We start from the raw sequence: 20,320 nt of genomic DNA on the forward strand, positions 1-20,320 counted from the left end.
CGAGTGGCTCATAATGACACATCTCTTTCCTTCGGGCATGGGAATAAGCTGCGCGGGTAGAAGCACTTTCCTGCTAGCAGAGCAGGAGCCACAAAGGCAGCTTGTCCTGACTGAACTGCAGTGAAAGGGACACAGTGTTTGTCCACCAAGCGCAATCCAAGAGCTGGTGGAGCCAAGCACCCCTTAAAAGGAGCTGGATTTGTGGAATACTTTTAATAGCAGGTAGCTGTTTCTTATCAATCTTCTGCTATTGCAAAAAAAAAAAAAAAAAAAAAAAAAGGAGCAGCATTTTAGAGGCAAACAAGGATAAAGGCGATAGCTAGTTAGCAACTAAGCATCTCGATTATTGAAATAAATGGGAGTATTTATACTGTCAGACTCATTAGAAAGAGGGCTATTAAACAGCCTTTGTATTTATTTTGAAAGGAAGTTTACTCATCCTTGCATATGTTATCCCTCTTGACTGAGATCAATATTTTTTCTAAGGATGGAAAAGTGTCGTTGATAACTGATCAGAGCCAGGCAGTCCTTTGAGTCACCGTTTTAAAGAGGCAGCTGGTAACTGTGTTCCCATCGCTAGGAAGCCTCCATTAGAAAGGTTCCAGGCAGCAGCAGCTGGGCACGAGCGGTGCCACAGGAAAATCAGGCGTCTCCCAGCCCTGGGCATCGCCAGGAGTCCAGCAGACCCAGGCTTGCCTTCAACTCTGCCTTGCTATTATGAGCATGGCCTCTTCCAGTGACAGCAAAGTACCTAACAAAGAAAGTCTCGTCCAAACATTCTTTTCTCTATAGTGGGAAATATAGTCCCTTTGAAATCTTCCCTTGCACAGTTTGGCTCCCATGGTGCCATCTCCTATGTCAAAGGGACAAAATAATGTTGTAGGTGCCCTCAGTGTTTCCAGTCTGCCCCCATTTCTGACGTCTGCACGGTCAACCCTGGGAGTGTTACCAACAGCCTACAGGGGATTGGAGTAAGTGTTGGGTATGATGCCTCATGCAGGATATACATGATGCTAATTCTCACCACACTTTAATTATTTATGTCCTGGCAGCCCCCTGTTTCCCACCTTTTGCATTAACCCTGCATCACGTACAAGCAGCGGTCCTGAATTCCAAGCAGGAAGCATCGTTCGGGACGAGCGGTTACGGGCTTCGCAACGAGGGGATGTGAATAAGGCTCGGGATGCTTTCCCCGGGCACACGCTCCTCCTGATTCATGTGTTTTATGAATCAGAAGGTAGTGCTCTTTGCTAATGCTCATCCGCGTAGCTCCCAACATGCCACCAGCACCTGTGCTCCCATGGCTGCTGCTGGAGGCAAGCTGGCCATCTCCCAGCCTCCGATCACATTTTCCTCTCTGTCACTTGAAAACACAGGAAAAACATGTTTCTGACTATTGCGAGATCAAAACACAGAAGGCTCCAGGGTACAAATTCATTCGAAGCTTTTCTACACAGTAACACAGTGAAAGTTCAGATAACTCAAATAACAGTACAAAATTAATGTGTCTTCATTTATACTGCACTAAAATAAATTAGGGCCAGCTTATTTCTGAATGAAAATCCCTACTTGAGAGTTTAATGCCCTTTTGTTTCATACATTAACCTCATCTTCCTGATTACAGGCAGGTCTGGACACATTTTCCCTAGTTTCCCATCTTGTCAGCAGTGGAAAACTACTGCAAAGCCAAAAGGCAGCAGCATTTGGAAACAAGTGGAAGCACCGTGGAAGCCGAGAGCTGTGGTCTGGTCTCTAATACTGACTTAGTGACTTCTTGTATAACTTTTTGAGCTTCAATATTTATATCTCTATTTTTGGATTATTATTATCTTCCCTGTCATTACGAAGTGCCTTAAGATCTCTATAAATACGTGGAAATACTTCTTCTCTTGAGCATAACTTCTGCAGTACGTGTTTTACAGGGAGCTTTCTCAAATACAGTTGCTATAGACCAGCATATTCAGACACATCGCTGGAGCACCTAACTTAGAGCTCACAATTACTGGTTTTCTCAAAGTCAATATTCAGACCACAGAGTATCCAGCAGCACCAGCTGCCTGCTCTTTAGACTGACAAAGAAAAAATTGTGACACTTCCTTTAGTATCTACAATGTGTTTAGCATGGACTGCGTGCAAACCAGAATGGCATGTCCCCAGGGGACAGTTGGTTTTTTTTTAGGCTATTGTCACTTGGGATCTTTTTCATGCTTTTAAAGACTTAGGAACTAGGCATTTATTTCAGGTGAGCAAGGGGTACAGAAAAAAATCCACTGACTCCAATGGAACAGCTTTATAGGGGATTACCCTTGAAGAACTTCTGAACTTAAAACCTGACGCTTTGTTTCATACACTTTCCATGTACTTAGTGCTTCGCAGCAAGAGCTTGAATGGATGCACGTTCTGTCCCGTCTTGTTGAACAGTCCTACCAACCTCCTCCTCTCTTAAGCACAAAAGCTGAAAAGATGAGACCTGCTGGGCAATAGGAAGCAATGACCACTTCACTCTTAGTCAGACTCCCAGGGATGGGATAGAAACAAAAGAAAACAGAGCAAGTTTCCGCGTGCTAAGATTCCACACGCTTGCACTGAATTACAGCAAGGCCTGGAGGCATTTGGGATCTTTTCTTGTATGTATGCCCAGAACATCAGCCCCTCGCTGCTCCCAGTCAAATGCATTTTAAGTTAGTTATCAGTATTAATAAGGGATTGAATACCAACAGTTCTCATTAATTTCCATCACAGTATTGCTTGAAACTGAATAAATAACTGAGTTGCATAATCAGAATTCGCAATGAGGGCGAGTGCAGTCCAGAAAACATCCTCACATGGTGGGCAGCAACTGACCTGAACTAACCTCCCCCTTGCCCTGATATCTAGCAAGAGGCATTCCTTATTTTCCAAAAATATGGATTGGGCTGCCCTTTTAGCCTCTGTCCTCTGGGTTCCAATCCGCAGCCTGGCCCACAGCATTCCTGGAATGTTTCACCCCCATTTATTCATTTCTAGTCTTTCTAACAATTCATCTCTGGGGCTTTCGCAAGAGAAGAGTAAATGAGAATATGAACAGTAATAGAGGTATTTGAAAACACACTCATCTCCTTGGTTGTGCCGCTCTTGTTAAGATTATTGGTTCTGCACAAGATAGGATAGACACCAGCCACAATTTAGCATTTAAATTATGCATTGATAATTAATTTACTTTGTCAATAAAGTTCAAACATCCTTAAAAGTCTTAATGAAGTTTTTTGGATGACATGACCACTTGGTAAAATAGAGAACAACGGCATTTCGTAAGAATATAAAGACTCCCCAGAATTTGAAGAGAGAAATGTTATGAAGAAAGCAGAATCTGAGTGGGTGTAAATTCCTCAGCCTGCTCTGCCAGCAGGATTATATCTCCGGCTTTCAGAGCAGGAAAAGGATGTTGCAGGCGTAATGGCAGGGAATATCAGTCAGATACTCCACGTAATTACTAAGCTACTAGATTAACCAGTTCAGTTCAGATAGGTGAACGCTGCTGGCCAAATCGAAAGGCACAACCTGGCTTCAAAGAACTGGGATCATCTGTTGGTTGTGTAACAACTGGTTTCTAATCGAGCTATTCCCAGCTGGCTTTAAAATACATATAGTTTGTGTAAGAAGGGGCTGTGGCTGAACCACTATTTAATGGCAACTGCAAGATCAACCTTCCTAGAGAAGGAATGGTACCAAATGGGCAATATGACTGTTCTTAATTTTGGAGATTTCATTTCTTGAGTAATGAACCGCACAAAGTGACAAGTCACTGAAGAGAGCAGTTGGATGGGCCTCGAGTCTTCAAACTGTTATTTGGAGGCAGTTTGTGACATACCACTGTTGAAAACACCACAATTGCACTTTTTGCCTCTGGTTCATCGTTGTCCTAGCAGACTAGACATTGGCTAAGATGCCTCTCACATATCCAGAACTGTGAAACACCCCAATGCAGGAGGATGAAGGCTGAAGGAAGGCAGAGCCAGGAGATGGGAAAAAAAAAAAAAAAAAAAAAAAAAAAAAAAAAAACTCAAGTCGCGACAGGGGCTGCAACCTCGGCGGCACCAGGGCGGCCCCAGCACGTCCCCACGCCGCTGACCCCGCGGGGCCGCGTCTCGCTGCCACCTCCGCACTTCGCGCCCCGAGGCGCCTCTGCCACCACAGCGCGAGCGCGCGGGACGCCCCCACGCTGCGCACGCGCGCCCACGACCCCCTCCCCCCCCCGGGGGGGCCATTGCGCAGGCGCGGGAAGAAGACGCCAGCCGCTCTCCCCCCCCTCCCGTCACAGCGTGGTCGCGCGGCGGTGGCTGCGCATGCGCGGCCGGCTGGCGGGCGGCCAGGCCCCGCCCCCGCCCCGTCACTAGTAACAACGGGCGGCGGCGGCGCCCCTCCCCCCGCCGGAACCGGCGCGCGGCCCCGCGCCGACATGAGGGCAGGGCGCGCGCGGCCGCGCTGAGCGCAGCGGTAAGAGGCGCCGACAGCCCCTCGCCGCCGGTAACGGCCGCCCGCCGGGGCGCCCCGGGCTCCCCCCGCCGGTAACGGCCGCCCGCCGGGGCGCCCGGGCTCCCGCCGCCGGTAACGGCCGCCCGCCGGGGCGCCCCGGGCTCCCGCCGCCGGGGCGCGCGGAGCTCCGCGGCGCTCGAGGAGGCGCCGCGCGGCCGCGGGCTCCCGGCTCCGGGCCGGTGGAAGCCGCCGGGCTCGGCGCTCCGCGGCTCTCGGGCGCGTCGCTGGGGGCGGCGGGAAGCGGCGCCTCTGCGTGGGGGGCTTGGCCGCTGCCGGCCGAGCAAGCGGGGCTTGGTGCGGATTCCGGTTTTGTGTCGCTTATTTATTTATTATTTATTTCCCTTTTTTAATACGGAGCGGTTGCGGGTGACGCTCTTGGGAACTTTCTTACGGCTCTCCCTAGGGCTGGAGCCGGCAGGACCTTCCCCGAGCGCGTCGCGGGGCAGAGGCTGCAGCAGCCTCTTTTACTAAACCCGTTTCTCCCCCAAATTACTCTGGCTCGCGGCCCGCGCTCTCGTCGGCTCTCACCGGTGCCAGCGTTTTTCAATTAACTTAATTTCAGTTAACTTAGTTCGAGGGAAGTTTGGGCCGTGCTCCCTGCTGGGAAAAGCAGGTAGAAGTGCTCGTTTTTCTTTTTACTAGGGAGTTTTTTGGGGCTGTCTGGCATGCGTGTAACTTCACTGGCACTTGCTTCCTCCTCAGGAAGTTCAGCCTCTCAAAAATTGTATATTTATATTTCTTTTTTTTTTTCAAAATGGAAATGGTGTGAGAACGCAATATCTGTAATGATACTTTATTTTTCTTTTCGAAAGCAATAGCATTTAATGCTTGACGTTCTGTTTTTCCTAGCTGGAGCAATCCTCCCGATTTTTTTTTTCCTCCTGTCACTGATAGGCCTTTTTCCTCCCAAATCGTGTTTTTTTAACCTGGCAGGGCTGCTCTGCCTTTAGCAGTGTTTGGTAGCAGGCAGCACCCAGGAAGTCTGGTCACCTGAGTGAGCGATTCCGAGTGAAGGACTGTGAGGAGTGTTAAAGCCGTGTTGCTAAAGCACGGCCTGAAAATGTGCTGATTTTGCCTGATTTTGGAAGAAATAACAAGAAGTCACTTCTGACAAAAGTAGATAGCTCTTCAGGCACTGTGATGGAGTGATAAATTTAAAAATAGCCTGATTAACCTCTGCTGTTTCTTTCAAAAAAAGTTTTCAGGGAACTGTGGAGATTTTCTTATAGAATTGCTAACATTATATCATGCACGGAATGATTTTCTGTAATGTAAGATGGAAACAGACTTCTGCATTTACCAGATGATTTTAAACATTTCTTTTTCAGATCTGACTTGATCATACCGAATTGCAGCCATGGTGCAGAAGTATCAATCCCCCGTGCGGGTGTATAAACACCCTTTTGAGTTAATTATGGCCGTAAGTAGTACTTTTACCATAGTTTTCTTGTTGATAGTGCCTTGTATTGCTAAGTACTTAGCCCAATTTGACAGGTGCTGTAGAACATATAGATCTGACAGGATATACAAAATAGGAGAGGTATATGTTTTCAGTTTCCACTTTTCCTAGAATATTTTTTTTCTTTGGAATAGTATTTTCTTCTCTTTCTCTCACCTCCAGTGTTTAGATAAAGTTTGTGCTCAAGTCTGTTTTTAAGTTGTATGCAAAAGTGGACTTGAAGTGTACTATTGTGTTGATTATTGGGAGCAATAATCTCCCAATATAATTCTGGCGTGGGAGAAATGTTAAAGTTCATTGATTAAAAGGCGATTGCGGCTGTGTCTTTGAGTATAGAATTTGCAGGAAGAGACGAGAGAGAGAAATCAAGGGTAAGAACCTTGAATGAAAAAGTATTTAGAGCAACAGTAATTTTGGGAGGAGCAGGGTGAGGGAAAGATCTCTGGCTAGGTGGTCAAATAAATCCTCTTGGATGTGTGGCTGATATGGTTTGTGTCCTGATAGCCAAAAAAGATTGAAAAACCTACTGAAATTTCATATATTTTTCTTTTTCTTATATATATATATATATATATATATATATATATATATATAAATTAAAGAACCAAAAAGAAGGAAGTAGGTTTTTGACATTTCTAAGGATATTTAACCAAAACCACAGTTATATGGCTCTTATGAGATAGAAGGAATGGTCAGGTCAGCTCATTCCCAGTGAAGAACAGTTAAAATATGAATAATCATTTTGTTTCATTTGCTGAAAGCTTTGTGTTTAATGGCTTCAGAGAACAGTTCTGATTGTGTTCATAGTATAAATATTTGATATATCAAATGGCTTGAAGTGTAGAGGTTCTTACAGAAGCAAACCTTTGCTGTCACAGGGCAAATAAGGATTAAATCACTCTGCATGGAGTGCTTCATTTTCTTTGTATCGTATTCCTGAAACTATTTCCAGTATTAGACGTGTAGGTCTTGCCCTTGCAAACACATAAAGGCAGAGAGTGGCTCTTCTCATGAGTGGTGAAAAGTCCGGCTGTGATGATAACTTCAAGATCTTTTGTGCTTTACTACATTGTTACAGCTAGGTTGTCAGCTGTTTTAAAATGCAGATGTGTACTTATCAATTTACCTTCAGGAAAGTATAGTGGTTCTTGTTCTCACACCGGTGAACAAAAATTCTTGTTTCCTGAACTGAAAAATCTTTACCTTGCTGTTCGGCTGATGGCAAAAATAATTAAGTGTCTTGTTTTTTTAAAAAAAGAATTGTCTGAATCAAGATGGTTATGGCAGGATTTTTCACAATGCGTTATTGACTATAATTAGAAATCCTTTTGACTATGTTAATATCAACTTTGGGTTCTCAATGTGTTCTATATCTTGGGGATAACTACAATTCAGTAATGATATTTAACAAATACTGAGTCTTTTCTGCCACTGAAGTATTTTTTGCTTTCTGAAAAAGTCTATACTATGCGTGTGTCCAGGAAAACACAGTACATGAAAAATTATAATGGTGAACTAAGAGGGTAAGAATGTTTATAAAAAGAAACAGCTGAACATGATACTTTCTGAGACTAGGGGTTTAGATTAGTAAAAATGTGATTGATTTCATCTATGTTAGGGTGGTGACTTCTCACTAGCGCTTGTTCAAATGTGATCACCAACTAAGGATCTTTATCCTGTCGTTTCATTCCGGTATGCTGTTAGGTTTTAAGACACCAAAATTATTGGTGATAATCCATCCAACCTGTTCATGCATTTTCTGATACAGGCAGAAGTTTGTTTCCCTGGGCCAAGTTATTTGAAGAACATGAGCAATGTAGTGGTTTGATATTTTCTGCTGCTGTTTTCGCTTGGTTAAATACTGAGTGTGCAAATGGTCAGATGGTTCTGTTGGAGATAAAACTGTTGTATTGTTCTCAAGAACAACGTGTATTTTAGTGTAAAGTTACTTGAAGTGTGTTGGTAGCTCTTCTGAAATGAGGAACGAAGTTGCTTGTGTACCAAGTCTGAGCTGAAGGCATCCAGCAAATAGGACCTTAACAGTATGTTTATGTTTGATTTTTTTCCTGTTCCCCTCTGTTACATTTTGAAGAAAATGTGTCCTCAAAGAGTTTTAAACCTGTACCACGAAAACTCATCTGTCGGTGAAAAGCCTCTAAAGTAGGTTTGGGTTGATAGGCAGCAGTGTCATTTATGCTAAAGTGTCTTAACAAATATCAGTGGTTTTAGCTTGGCTCTTGTTGCAGAGGATCTTGATTTGGTCTCAAAGGGCTAAGAAGTTTTCACAATTTTCTCTGTAAATTCCTTCTTCCTTTTCTGAGAGTTCCATGAAACTGAACAAGCAATTCACTCAAAGAATTGTTGATAGTGATCACTAAAGTTGGTGAAGCCTGTTTGAATCTTAAAGATTTTCTAGGAGGATATGTAAAGGGTTGAGTAACTCCTGGGATTTGGAACTGATCATGTCAAACTGTTCAGAAAAATAATCAGTTTCCAATTTGTGTAGTAAGCAAGAGATCCATTGATACATGTTTCTAGCCTTCCCTAACATTAAAGAGAAGCTACATCAAATCTAATATAAGCTGCTTTCCTTGATTTATTTTTAATGTCAAATTGTGTGGTTTTTAGATAGTATCTAAGTCGCTTTGAGAGCAAGCAATTTTATTAATAGATTTGTGCCCAGTTAGAACTATCTGCTGAACTTCAAGAGGTGAACTTGAAGAGATAAGGCTCCAGAAATTACCTGTTTTACTCTGAAAGGACTAACGCAGGCAATAGAATTTCAGCAAATGGATCCTGAACCTGACGGGATGTTTTGTATCTGTCACAATCAACTTCTTGAAAACTGTGTGTGCGTATGTCTATATATGCAACTGCTAGCCACTGTACAGCTGTACAGTGTATATATATTTATACAAACTGTATAGCTGTTCATCAGACTGAATAAAATACCACCTATTTTTTCCTCCTGTTCTTGTTGAAGTTCTTGTTGAATGCTTGAAGTAGCAGAAATGTGCGAAATGACTGTTTACTTAGACTCTTCTTGTTAAGTTACCAAGGTTAAATATATTTGAGAAGAGCTGAGAAACTGCTTTTTATACTTAAGTTTATAAGTTATTTTAACACTAGCTTAAATACATTGAAAGTAATGTCAGAACCTTGCTGAATGCGTATTTCTTAATGTTAAAAGGCAGTTGTGATGTTGGAAACCTTAACACACATGATTCTGGAATTAATTTGGGAGTTTCACAGCTCCTTTTTTTTTTTTTTTTCTTTCTGTCCAACATGCATTAGATAATCTTACTTTGTAAATTAAAGGGGAATTAAGTAATGAATAATCAGCTCTTATGGCATTCCAAGGGTGGCATTTATGCAAATGAAAAATAAATGAGATTTTGAGAAAACCACATTGTTTGTCATGGGATCAGAGGTTTTCTTAAAGTTTCCGGAAACTGAGGAAAACATATTGCCCTTTAAGCCTACTTTATTTAAAGCAATAAATTAATTTCTGAAATAATTGTGACTAGTAATATGACTGAACATGGTAAACATGCTCTAAAGATATCCTGTTAATTCTAGTCAAGTTAATGTGCATTTTTAAGTTTGTAGCTCCATGAAAGCTAATATTTTTCACGTGTGCCTTTGGCAGGAGACAGATTTTCAAATATATCTTGCTGTTTCTTTGAATATCTAAAAGAAAGTTTGTACTTAAATGCTGGGCATTTGTCAGCTGGCACTGCTGTTAAATGATAAAGAACAGTCTTAGGTAAACTAGTGATCAGTGTCAAGAGCTTATGGTTTTGGAAATACCTTTGTTTTTATTTTAAAATAAAATGGCAATGAACCTTGCACTGCCTTGTGGTGGAAATCTTTCCCGCCAATCTCTGTATTCTCATCAAAATAATTTTTAAAAAATCTGGGTTTTCCTTTGTTGTAGAATATATAAAGTACCTCAAAAAAGGTCTCAATGAGTTAAATATAATAGTATCTCTTTTTTTTTTTTTTTCCCAAGATACTGGTCATGAAAACCAGGATGACTGGCTGCCTTTGGTTCATGGATCTGAAGAAATACATTGTTTAGATAAATCTGTATGAATTTAAGTATATCCAAATCATAGAGAAGAAATAAGATTGTAGATGACATACACTTCAGTGTTAGAGTAGATTAAGAAAATATACCTGTCTTCAGTTTCACAAAGTGGAATCAATCGATCTAGATTCCTGATCAGACTGTATTATCATCTTTTTATTTTAAAAGCTATTATTTAAAAATGACATTTTTAAAAATCAGCTGTGTGCTTAAGTACCACACCTGCTCATAAATTCATGCAGTTTTTCTTCCTGTTAATTTTTTTTTTTTCCTTGGGAAAAATGCATTCCATTCTTCATGTGAAGAAGAGCTGACAAGCTGGTCAGCAAAAGGAAGCTGGGAAGCCAGCCATTCTCCAAGTGCTTTTGAAAGCACAAAATAGACTAAAAGTACAGAGAAGTAATTTTATCCCCTTAATGAAGTGTACCTTAAGGTTTGTTTTTTTTTTTTTTTTTTTTTTTTTTTTTTTTAGCTGGTTGTAGATTGAGGGCAGCAAAAGGGAGCAAATTTAGTGTCCTCTCCTGGATCCACTGCACTGTTTTCTGTTTTTTGTCTTGACACAAAACCTCTGCTTTGTTTTCTTTCCTTACTGAAAGTTCAGGCTTAGGTGCTATTGGAAAGGGGTTGGTAGAACTACTGTGAAATATGCGTATGGATTTTTGTATTTTGGAGTAAGTGCCTGTAGTTTAATGCATGTTTTATGCTGTTTTTGGTGTTGCCACGTATTGTTAGGACAAATTCATTTTTGGCCACTTGTTTTGAGTGAGCAGTAGTTAAGAAACATGACTTAAGTACCAGAGGAAAATATAGATTTAGCAGTCCGCTTACAGTGCGATTTACATGTTATTTCATAGCATGCTTAGATATTTCCATGGCTAGATGTTTCCTGTTTTTGTGGGCAAACACATGACCTGACTGTAGCTGACAGCTGCAGTTCCCTTCCTCACCAAATGCTTTTAGTTGCGCCTTTTTTTAACAAGACTTTTACACTTTCAGAATTTGATGTTTTTAGCTTTTAGAGGTGTTGATAGAAGAAAAATATGCCTGCGAACTTCCTGTTGCATCGTTCTGAAAGGACTCTGCCTATTTCACCCTTTGCAGGTGTGGGTTAGCTGTGAGGCTGGTGTGAAGTGCTGCAATGGGATCAGTCGATCAAGCCAAGCAGCATTATCCTTGCGTTGAAAATCCCAAAGTTAAACAGATGGGAAACAGGCAGAGAGGAAGTGGGGAATGGTTTCCGTAGTCCTGGCCACTTGTGATCTGCAAAGGGTCTGATTTCATACTCATATTCTACTATGTGGTAAGCCATTAAGAAGCACATGTAAAAGGCTTTAAAAATTGTAGGAAAAGATTGGATTTTTTTAACCAAAAAAAAAGTGCACAGTCAGGGGCTATTTCGAGGTCCCAGACCTCGACTGTAGATATGGGAGATAGCTGTTATCTGTACCTCCAGATTGAGCAATGTGCACTTCCCATTTCTGCAGGGAATTAGCTGGTGTGAACTGCTGCTGCTACAGCAGAATATTTTATTTGGTCCTTTTTTTAGGAAATGAGTGTATAATGAAAGAGGAGGCGAGGAGGAGAACCTGAGGGATTGGAGGCGACCCTGAGGACTTTGCATAAAACACTCTTTAATCAGAATCCAGTTTTTGGAACTCAGGGTGCTCATTGTGGTTTTCTAAACAGGATTCAGGATTTTGCTTTGCACGTAGCTTGAATTTGCTCTCCCTCTGGAAGGGGGTGGGGATGAAGCATTCTTATAACTCTTGCACTCTGAATATAGACTGAATCTGCTGAGAATTTACAAGTAAATCTCTTAATTAGTTCATGACAAAATTAATTACAGTTTGGCCTTAAAAGATCTATTTTCTTTTTTCCCAAGTTGATCTTCATATTTCTCATCTGGTTTAAAATTAACTGCATATATTCTAAATAAAGAATTTAGGCTGTCAAGCTGAATTAATAACTATTTTCTCTCACTTTTTATGACCCCGTTTAGGTGGAGTCAGGCTGGAGCTCAGGTAAATGTTAAGTAGGGTCTATTACAGGTAATTTAATCCCTCTCTGCTTTCTTGCAGCTAGTTTGCATGCAACTTTGCGCAGTTGTAGTGAATCAGTGGTTTGTTAGAGGTGAAAGTCATGCCAAGATTTCACACTGATAGAAGATACAGTGGCAACATAGCTTGAAAGTCTGTCTGATATCACCAGGCCTTATCTGCAATTTAAGGCATAAACTGCCAAAAGAGTAGAAGCAAACAAGGAGCCATCAAAATTTAAGATTAGTCCAGAGGTCTTGCCTTTTGTCAGCATTTCTTTCTCTCAAGTAGTACTGGCTTTCAGCATGGTCCATAGAGATTTTCAGGACTGTGGTTTGTAGACTGCCTTTTTTAAGGATCAGAGGAAGATAACAGGTATGTGGTTTGCCATTTTAGCCAAGCTGGTACCAGCTCGCCCTTGCTTTCCTTGCAAAGGTGCTGAGCTCATCAGTGAGGCAGTTCAGGCTGGCAAAAAGATTTCTCAGAATGAAGAAAATGTTTTGCTGACTTCATTTCCTCAACAGGCTCAGCTCAGGCTGATGAGTGCTCCTGTGGGAGCAGGTCCTTAGCCCCTTCCCTCCAGCGTTAGTGAGGTGGTGGCACCTGGCCCCAGGAAGGCAGGTCAGCAAGGCCTTAGTGTGTGTTGCACTGCAGGAACCTTTGCTTCCACACGGAGGTAACTGGAGACCTGCAGCTGACAAATGTTGACCACCGTTGCTGTAATGGTCAGTCGAAGGCCCATGAGAAATTTGCTTCATTTGCCCTGGTATTAATCAGCACTGCGGTGTTTGCAAATTGAACGTAATAGCTTAGTGGTGTGGACTCTGAGCTGACTTGCTGTAGAGGAGAGTTTGTCCGTATTTATCAGAAATAAAAGATAAAGTATGATAAATTTGGGGTAGCTTGGGAGCAGACCGTTTGGGTTTCTTGTTTTGTATTCATTTATGAAACTTCAGAATTCTGAACATTTCTGTTTTGCCTTCCTCTTGGATTTTCTTTTATGATAATTAGGTTTAGAGAATATACATCAGTAAATTTAAAAATAAGAATCACAGGGCTGTTGACACTTAACAGCTTTAACTCCCTTTGGTGTTAACAGAGGGATCGTGGGAGGGAATAAAGAGAATCTACCCTTTTATATTAAAAATGAAGTTTTGATTTAAAATGTTTTAATTCCCAAACTAAATTAGATATGTTTGGGTTCTCTAAAATTGGCATTTCAGGGCCTTACTGTAGTTGGATTTATTTAGTTAAAAACTTACCTCTGTAGGGTTATGTAGGTTTTGCTTATTTCTTCTGGATAATTACAGCACTATTTTCATTCTGGCACCATTGATTTCTGTTCTTAAGGTTTGAGTGTAATGTGTTTTTAATATATGCACTCTGGTCTGTGTAACAGTTTGAAGACTGCATATTGCGGAATTATGCGAGTATCTTGGCCTAGGTGACTTGCTCCTTCTCCTTCTGCTGCTGTAATAATTGGATCCTATTGCTCTGGTAATCGTAGATCTCATTTTTGAGAAGGAGCATTTCTGTGAGTGGATTCACTGAATGTTAGTGTGTCCTCTGCCATTTGCTTATGCCACAACAGAAGGGGAACAAGTAGTTTCCTGATGAATATGCTTCCTCTTTCCAGTGTGTTGTGCTTCTTCACTTAGTGCAAAACGTAGATGCCACAAACACTAAGGCCAGTTCAGGAACATCAGTCACTAGCATCCCTTTTAGAGGACATTCGGTTGGCTATTCCAGCCAGTGTCTAAGTTGTGCTTCTTAATTTGCAAAACTATCTCTTCTGCTGCACAATTCATTGGGCTGTGGATAAGGCCTTCATTACTGAATTCATGGCTCTATGAAATTACCTATTTCTTTTGAAGTGTTTCATGGTCTGCATGTTGCAGGCATTGATGCTGTAATGAGCAGAATTTAATGCAATTTCATTTGAACTTGTTTGTTCTGTACTAAGTCGATTCTTGCTTTTGTTTGCACTTCCTTATTTTAGCAGAGGGGAAAGAAGAGAGAACTGATGTTTATGTAAATGTTGGTTTAATTGCTTTTTTTGAAAAGAATCAAAGGGATGTTGGCTGTTCTTTTTTCAACTAGCTCATCATTTGAAGCTGGGTGGTATCTTTTTGTCTGTATTTCATGGCAAAGTCAATTCAGGGGCATCACGTTAATACGTCAGTCATACAGTTATTGATATCCTAGAGATGCGTTTGGACACGGGGACTTTAGACCTTCAGGTGCTACTCAGTGTTGCTGTTCTCATCAAGGGATGACGTTTCTTGTGTGCTCTGTATCTGGCAGTAGCCAGTGGCAGTACCTGACTTGAGGGAAGAGAGCAGGAATGAGACAAGCAGAAGGAAATGCTGCCTCGGAATATGCTTTCAACCACGGCGGTGTGTCCTGACAGCACCTACGTAACGAGAAGTGCCTGGTGTGTATAATAACACTGTGCATTTCTCACATTTGCCCGGTTACTTTCTGGAGCTAAGCGAACTCTATCGTGCTGCCCTGTTGCTTCATGTCTGTGCTTTGGGACATTTGGGACACACTGTCCAACACTTCTTTATCTGTAGCCTGGCTTTTCCTGGTTCAAATTCACACCACCTGCTCCTAATGTTGGAATAAGGAGTAAAATGCCATTCAGGCTTCATGCTGCTTGCTGTTTTGTGGATCTGTCATATCTCCCTCAGGCTTTAAGTTCTTTTTTCATGCTGAAGGCTCCTAGCTCAAGGTTCTGTATGAGGACCAACTTTCCGTCCGTGTTGCTGACCTCCCCTCCCTCTCACCCCAACCCTTTAGAGCTATCTCCTGATATGACAGAGCTGGTGGGACTTTTGTTTTTTTAGCTAAGATACTTTAAAAATGTTTTTATTAACTTAAGAATTTAAGTGGTAATTGTCTGCAGGACACAGACTCAGCATGCAGCATTTTGATAACATTGTCTTGATATCAACAAATGGTCAAATTTTGATGCACCTAATAGATTTTTAGTTGGTTCATTTAATAGAACACTATTGGTTTCAGCCTGGAAGTTGATATTTTGCTGGTTCCAAAAGCTGAAATCGTCCCTCTTCACAGTTAAGCCACGCTGTTTGTGTTGAACTTGCCCTCTAAGGGAGATTTCTGAACTGATTATATTCCTGGTAGAGCAATGTCACTGTTGCAGTACTTAGAGGCTCGTTGCCTCTGGGCCTAATAAGATATGGTGGGTGCAGCAGGAGGCAATGAAGTCAAACCTGTTCCACTGAACTCTCACATGGTGCTTTGGGGGAAGAAGGGATGATCTGAATAAAGATCAGGAGACTGTTCATTGGGTAGTGCAAGTTTTGTAGCCTTTCAGAAGGTGGTTGGAGGTTGTTTAATGTTGTACTAAAACATGCTTAAACATCTTGCTTTTGGAAAGTATCTGTGACTAAGATATCCAACTTTCAAAAATGTGTCTTAAGCCTGGAACAATAGATCGATAAGGAATATTTCACTTTACCAACAGATCCTCCATGGACATAGTAGAATTGCAGCTGAATTTTAAAGTAATACTTGGTGACTCAGAGAATCCAGATGTGGATTTCTGTTGACTGAAGAGGATTGGGGAAACTAAATGCCATGATTTGCCTTCAGTTTGACAGCATACTCTGTATTTGCAAGACATGTTAGCCACGTTGAGCATTTCTGTCATTTTTCAGCTGCTGCAGGACAGCTCTGGTTCCTAACAGCTCTGAGTATGACAAGTGTAATAGTTTACAGTCCTTTAATGCACTATGTGTATCTTAAAATTCCAAAGAAAGATAGTTTCTATGTGGTGTAAAGGTTTCTCTATTACAGTTGTTCCAGGGAAATAGGAAGTGCTCCAAAATAGCTAACATTCCCCAGTAATCCCATGATAGTCTCCAAGCATTTAAGCTTTACATTGGCCTGTTGCCAGCTTTTCTGGGATGCTCTTTTAGAGGTCAGACTCTTCTCCATAGTCCTTTAACCTTGATCCAGAGCAGTTGTCCTGTGCAATTAGGGCCGGAATCCAGGCTTCCTATCCTAGAAGCTACTGGAGCTGATTCCAATTGCACGGCACATTCTGTCAAATGAAGTGTTGTGCTCACACAGCTACATGGCTTCTGGGCCAGAACTAATTTCTGTCTGACTTGCTTGCAACATGGGGAGAGCAAATGCTCACTTTTAGATATGCACATACATTTAATATATGCAAAGTAAAATTGCAAGTCAATCTGATATTGCTATAACCAATGCTAAGTCAGCCAAGGTCTGTGCATATTAAAATATCCACAACTATTAAAGTCTGTTTTGATGCTTCACTTGCAACCTAGACCAGAGTAATGTCATTTTTTTTTTTTCCATCCAGCAATTTGATGCTGATCTGCCTGTCACAACCTAGACTGGTCTGAAGGATTAGACTTTCCCAGCTCATTCCAATGCAAAGGAATTACTTCATTTATGTCCAGCAGGTTGTGTTTTTCCATCCTTCTCCCCTTTTTTTCCCCCAGGAGGAAAAGGAGGGATTACTTGTCCAACTTCTTTGTTCAGCTTCTTGTTTTAGAGATCCCCATCTCAAGCTTGTGTACAGGTTGTAGCTGAGGTTATAGATGTTAGACTTGCTTTGTTAAGTGGAGTGGCACTATGCCCTGGCCCTTCCAGGCTTTCTACACTTCTTGACGTGAGGAGAAGAATGAATGATCCTCTTGTGAGTATGTGAAGTGAGAGAATGTAGCTCTTAAATTCTATAGTGTCTCTAAGCCCATTCCCCCAACTCACACCCTGCTCATTCATCTGCTCTCTGAAGCTGGACATTCAGCCTCCTGTACAGAGAAGCAAGTATTACATGGGTGCAGCTGTGCAGATTTATTTCAGCAAACCACAAATGACTCCCATCTGTTATAAAGAAACCACTCTGCAGTTGAAGTGCTGTCGAGCCATGCCTGTGGTTATGAGAGATCCACTTTTGGAGATGTAAAATGGAATGTGAGCGTGTGTCTTCATGTCAGGTTCTGTATCCCCAAACTGTGTCCTGCCTGCTGACTTGGTGCATCCTTTCTAGGTGCACCAAGACAGCTGCATTAAATCTCTGGAGAGCTTGTTTATTTGGGAGGTGATTGTCTTTGCCTGTAGGCAGTGATTCCTAGGTATTTAGAGCTGCTCCCATTTCAGTTGCATTATATGCAGCTGTATGGAACAACTGTTCTGCTATAATTTGCTAGTAGAATTTTTCCAATGTGTTTGCTTTCCTGAAATGAAAATGTTTACTAAGGAATAGTATCCATGCAAGAAGGGTATGCTAAGGGGGTAAAAGACTAATTGACACAGAAAGAACCTATGTGTGACTTGACTGTGCACACAGCTCTGCAGAATAGAGGTTTCTGTGTCTGCACTTCTGGTGCAGGAAAGCAGAAGTCCTGCAAGTTGGTTACCACAGTTGCATGACTCAACAGCAAATTAACAGTAACATTCTGTGAATTAATGGCACTTAGATGGGTGATTACTTTGTAGACTTGCTTTGAATCTCCTGTTTTTATGCTACATCCTAAATTATTTTAATGAAATATTAAAATAGCTTTATACTCAGGCTAGAAAATGCTGGACTCTTAACTCTGAAGCTGTGATTCACTTCCCCTGTAGCCTTTATGTGCTAATCCAAGGTTACCCCAGAGCTTCCTGCTCCCCTCCAACTCCTTGCTTCTGCTTTTCTCCTCTCTTCTGCCTTTTGGTTTGGGGCAGTTGTAAGTAAACAGACTAACGTCTCTTTAAGTTAAACTCAAATCTGTCTACGCTTTGTGAATATGTAGTATCAAGCATTTATTTTGATATGCTCAGAGTTCAGTAAGCACCTAGAGCAGTTCTTCATTGCAAGAATGCTGTCATTGTGACTGGCAGCTGGGACACCATCCCGAAGTCCTCTACTGTGCATATGGGTCAAGAGTATGTGGTTTTGCAGTAAATATTATATTTTAATTTAAGTAAGACTCTTAATGCTATCCCAGCACGGCATCCTGCAAGCAATCTCAAACACAAGCTAAAAGAACCTATTTAAGGCAGGTGCAAAAATTTTGGAATACTGTGCACGAGGTTTCATAAAGGTCTGATTACTTCTACGAATGGCCTGGATGCTCTAATAGACAGTTTGCTTATTAAATTTTCAGGTGACACTGTGGCACGGCGTTTGAGTGCATTACACACCTTTGAGGGATTTGAACTAACTTACAAGAACTAGCCTGCACGGTAGTTATTAGGGCTGTTTAAAACTCCAGGCTGTGCACATGATCTATATTTGGAATGTATTTAAAGCCAATAACGATCAACACTGTAACCATGGAAATGCTGCTTGAACTAAGGAGATGAACAGAAAGGCAGTATTTGTGCATTAGGGAGCCTATTATGTTCACTCCGAAGTGCTTTGTAGCCACGTTAACACATGAAAGGTCCTGTTGTCAGATATTGAGGGCAGTGGTGTGATGTGCTCGTGCAAGCCTGCCTCTAGCTGCTTGGAATACAGCTCCACTTGCAATCCCATTTCAGTGGTGTTTCTTTTTTTCTTTTTCATGGCTGGCTGCATGTGTGAACTGTTACTGTCTGAAATTTAACATAAAGCTCTTCACACATATTCAGTCTCTTCCAAGTCTTCAGTGGTGTGAAAGGATCTGGACTATGTCCACTTAGCTGTGTTGAGATAAGTGCTGATACTCGCTATTAGTGGTAATCTTGTCTGCTTTTGTTCCTTGTAGAGTTGTTCAGAGCCTCTATTCTGAAAGGTGGTTTTGATTTGCCCTGTGTACCACGGATACAAGCTATGCTTAGGATATACAAACATGTGTTGTTTGAAATGGTGATCCGAAAGCAAACATGAAATTTTCTGAAGTTTCACAGCCTCAAATAAAGAAAGTTTGAAGTAAAGCAGCTGAGGTCTTTGCTTTCAGACAAACTTGGCTGCGTTTTTAGCTTTGAGACTGTGCAGAATGGGTGTGAGGAGTAGAGTCCTTCCTTGCTGTATTCCTAGGGCTCAAGCAGCACATCTGTCTACTTTGCCTGTGGCAAAGCCTGCTAACCAACCTGGGAGAAATAAAAAGTAAACCCATTCTGTGAGTACGCTGAATATCTAGAGAACTGTGCAGAGCTAAATAGTCTGGGATGCTCATGTCTGCCTCGGTATTTTATTCCCTTTTGAATCAGCTGGGCCCTTGAAATTTCAAAGATAAGAGAGACCTCGGTTAGAAATCTGAGCACTGCTTCAGTAGAACATTTTAAATAAAGCAGGAATGTTCTGAAGGTTTTAGGGGCATCTCTTAAACAGCATAGTAAAATGAGTGTGCATTTCATCTTAAAAGAATCTGAGTATCATACAGTAATTATTTCTTAAGCTATTTATTACCAATCTTGCTTCTCAGGTACTCTTCACCTGAAAATTCTACTCACTAGATTAGAGAGCATCTGAGATTATTTTTGAAGCTACTGTCACTGAGAAGTGAATCAACCTTTAATTAGAATTGCTGAACATAATCTCAGCATAGGAGGCTCTTGTTAGTACTTGTCCCATAATTAGGGTTGTACATTTGTGTAGTCTGTATTTAACTACTTACCTCCCCCCAGCCCATTAAGACTTGAAGAATGAAAACTGGTTGCAGCTCATTCTGCTTAGTTGTATAAACCTTTTGTAGCCCACTTTATGAAAGTTAAAGACAGTTCATGTTTTTTTGAAAGCCTAAAGCTGGGGGTTATTATTTAGCATGTATTTAGCATGTGTTGGGCAGATTTAACTTATCTGGGGGGTTTGCTTTGCAAGGCACATGGAAAGCGCAGGCACTACTTGTTCCCTGACCTGTGAGTTTATGCTCTAAATATACTAATGAGTCCAAATCAATAATACTTTGTTGACTTATGGAGTAAACAAGAAGAAATCTTGAAGGCCTAAAAAGAAGCTTATCTTCTTTCTTATCTAATCCTATTGTTAGTACTTTTACCTTATGGAAAAGTAGGTCATTTTCGCTTGGGTATGCTTTTGTTGCCAATACTTAAAGACCTATTTTTTTTTTTTTTTTATCTAGGAATGGTGAGGGATCAGAACGTTCCCATTTGTGAACTACTTAAGCAGCAGTGGGGTGAAATTGCTTTTGGATTGTAATAGAGGGAGCACTGGAAGAGGACAGAGGTGAAGTAAGACCGGGATGTAGTTGCTCATGTAGCAGAGTGTGGAAGTTCCTGCAGTTTAGGATAGGA

The 20,320-nt window shown here is 41.5% G+C and overlaps 1 protein-coding gene across 1 annotated transcript in view; it reads left to right on the forward strand.

The window, feature by feature from the left end:
• The first annotated feature begins 4,456 nt into the window (after positions 1 to 4,456).
• Positions 4,457 to 20,320, forward strand: part of SEC14L1 (SEC14 like lipid binding 1) — a 38,115-nt gene continuing 22,251 nt past the window's right edge. Inside the window, exons 1-2 of the mRNA XM_088523428.1 lie at positions 4,457 to 4,476; positions 5,844 to 5,935. Of these exons, the coding sequence (XP_088379554.1) occupies positions 5,873 to 5,935 (63 nt within the window). The 5' untranslated portion in view covers positions 4,457 to 4,476; positions 5,844 to 5,872. The remainder of the gene's footprint in view (positions 4,477 to 5,843; positions 5,936 to 20,320) is intronic.

This window comes from Tinamus guttatus, unplaced genomic scaffold (genome assembly GCF_059628265.1).
Source record: "Tinamus guttatus ecotype Peru unplaced genomic scaffold, ASM5962826v1 Tinamus_guttatus_pri_ptg000188l, whole genome shotgun sequence".
Lineage (NCBI taxonomy): Eukaryota > Metazoa > Chordata > Aves > Tinamiformes > Tinamidae > Tinamus > Tinamus guttatus.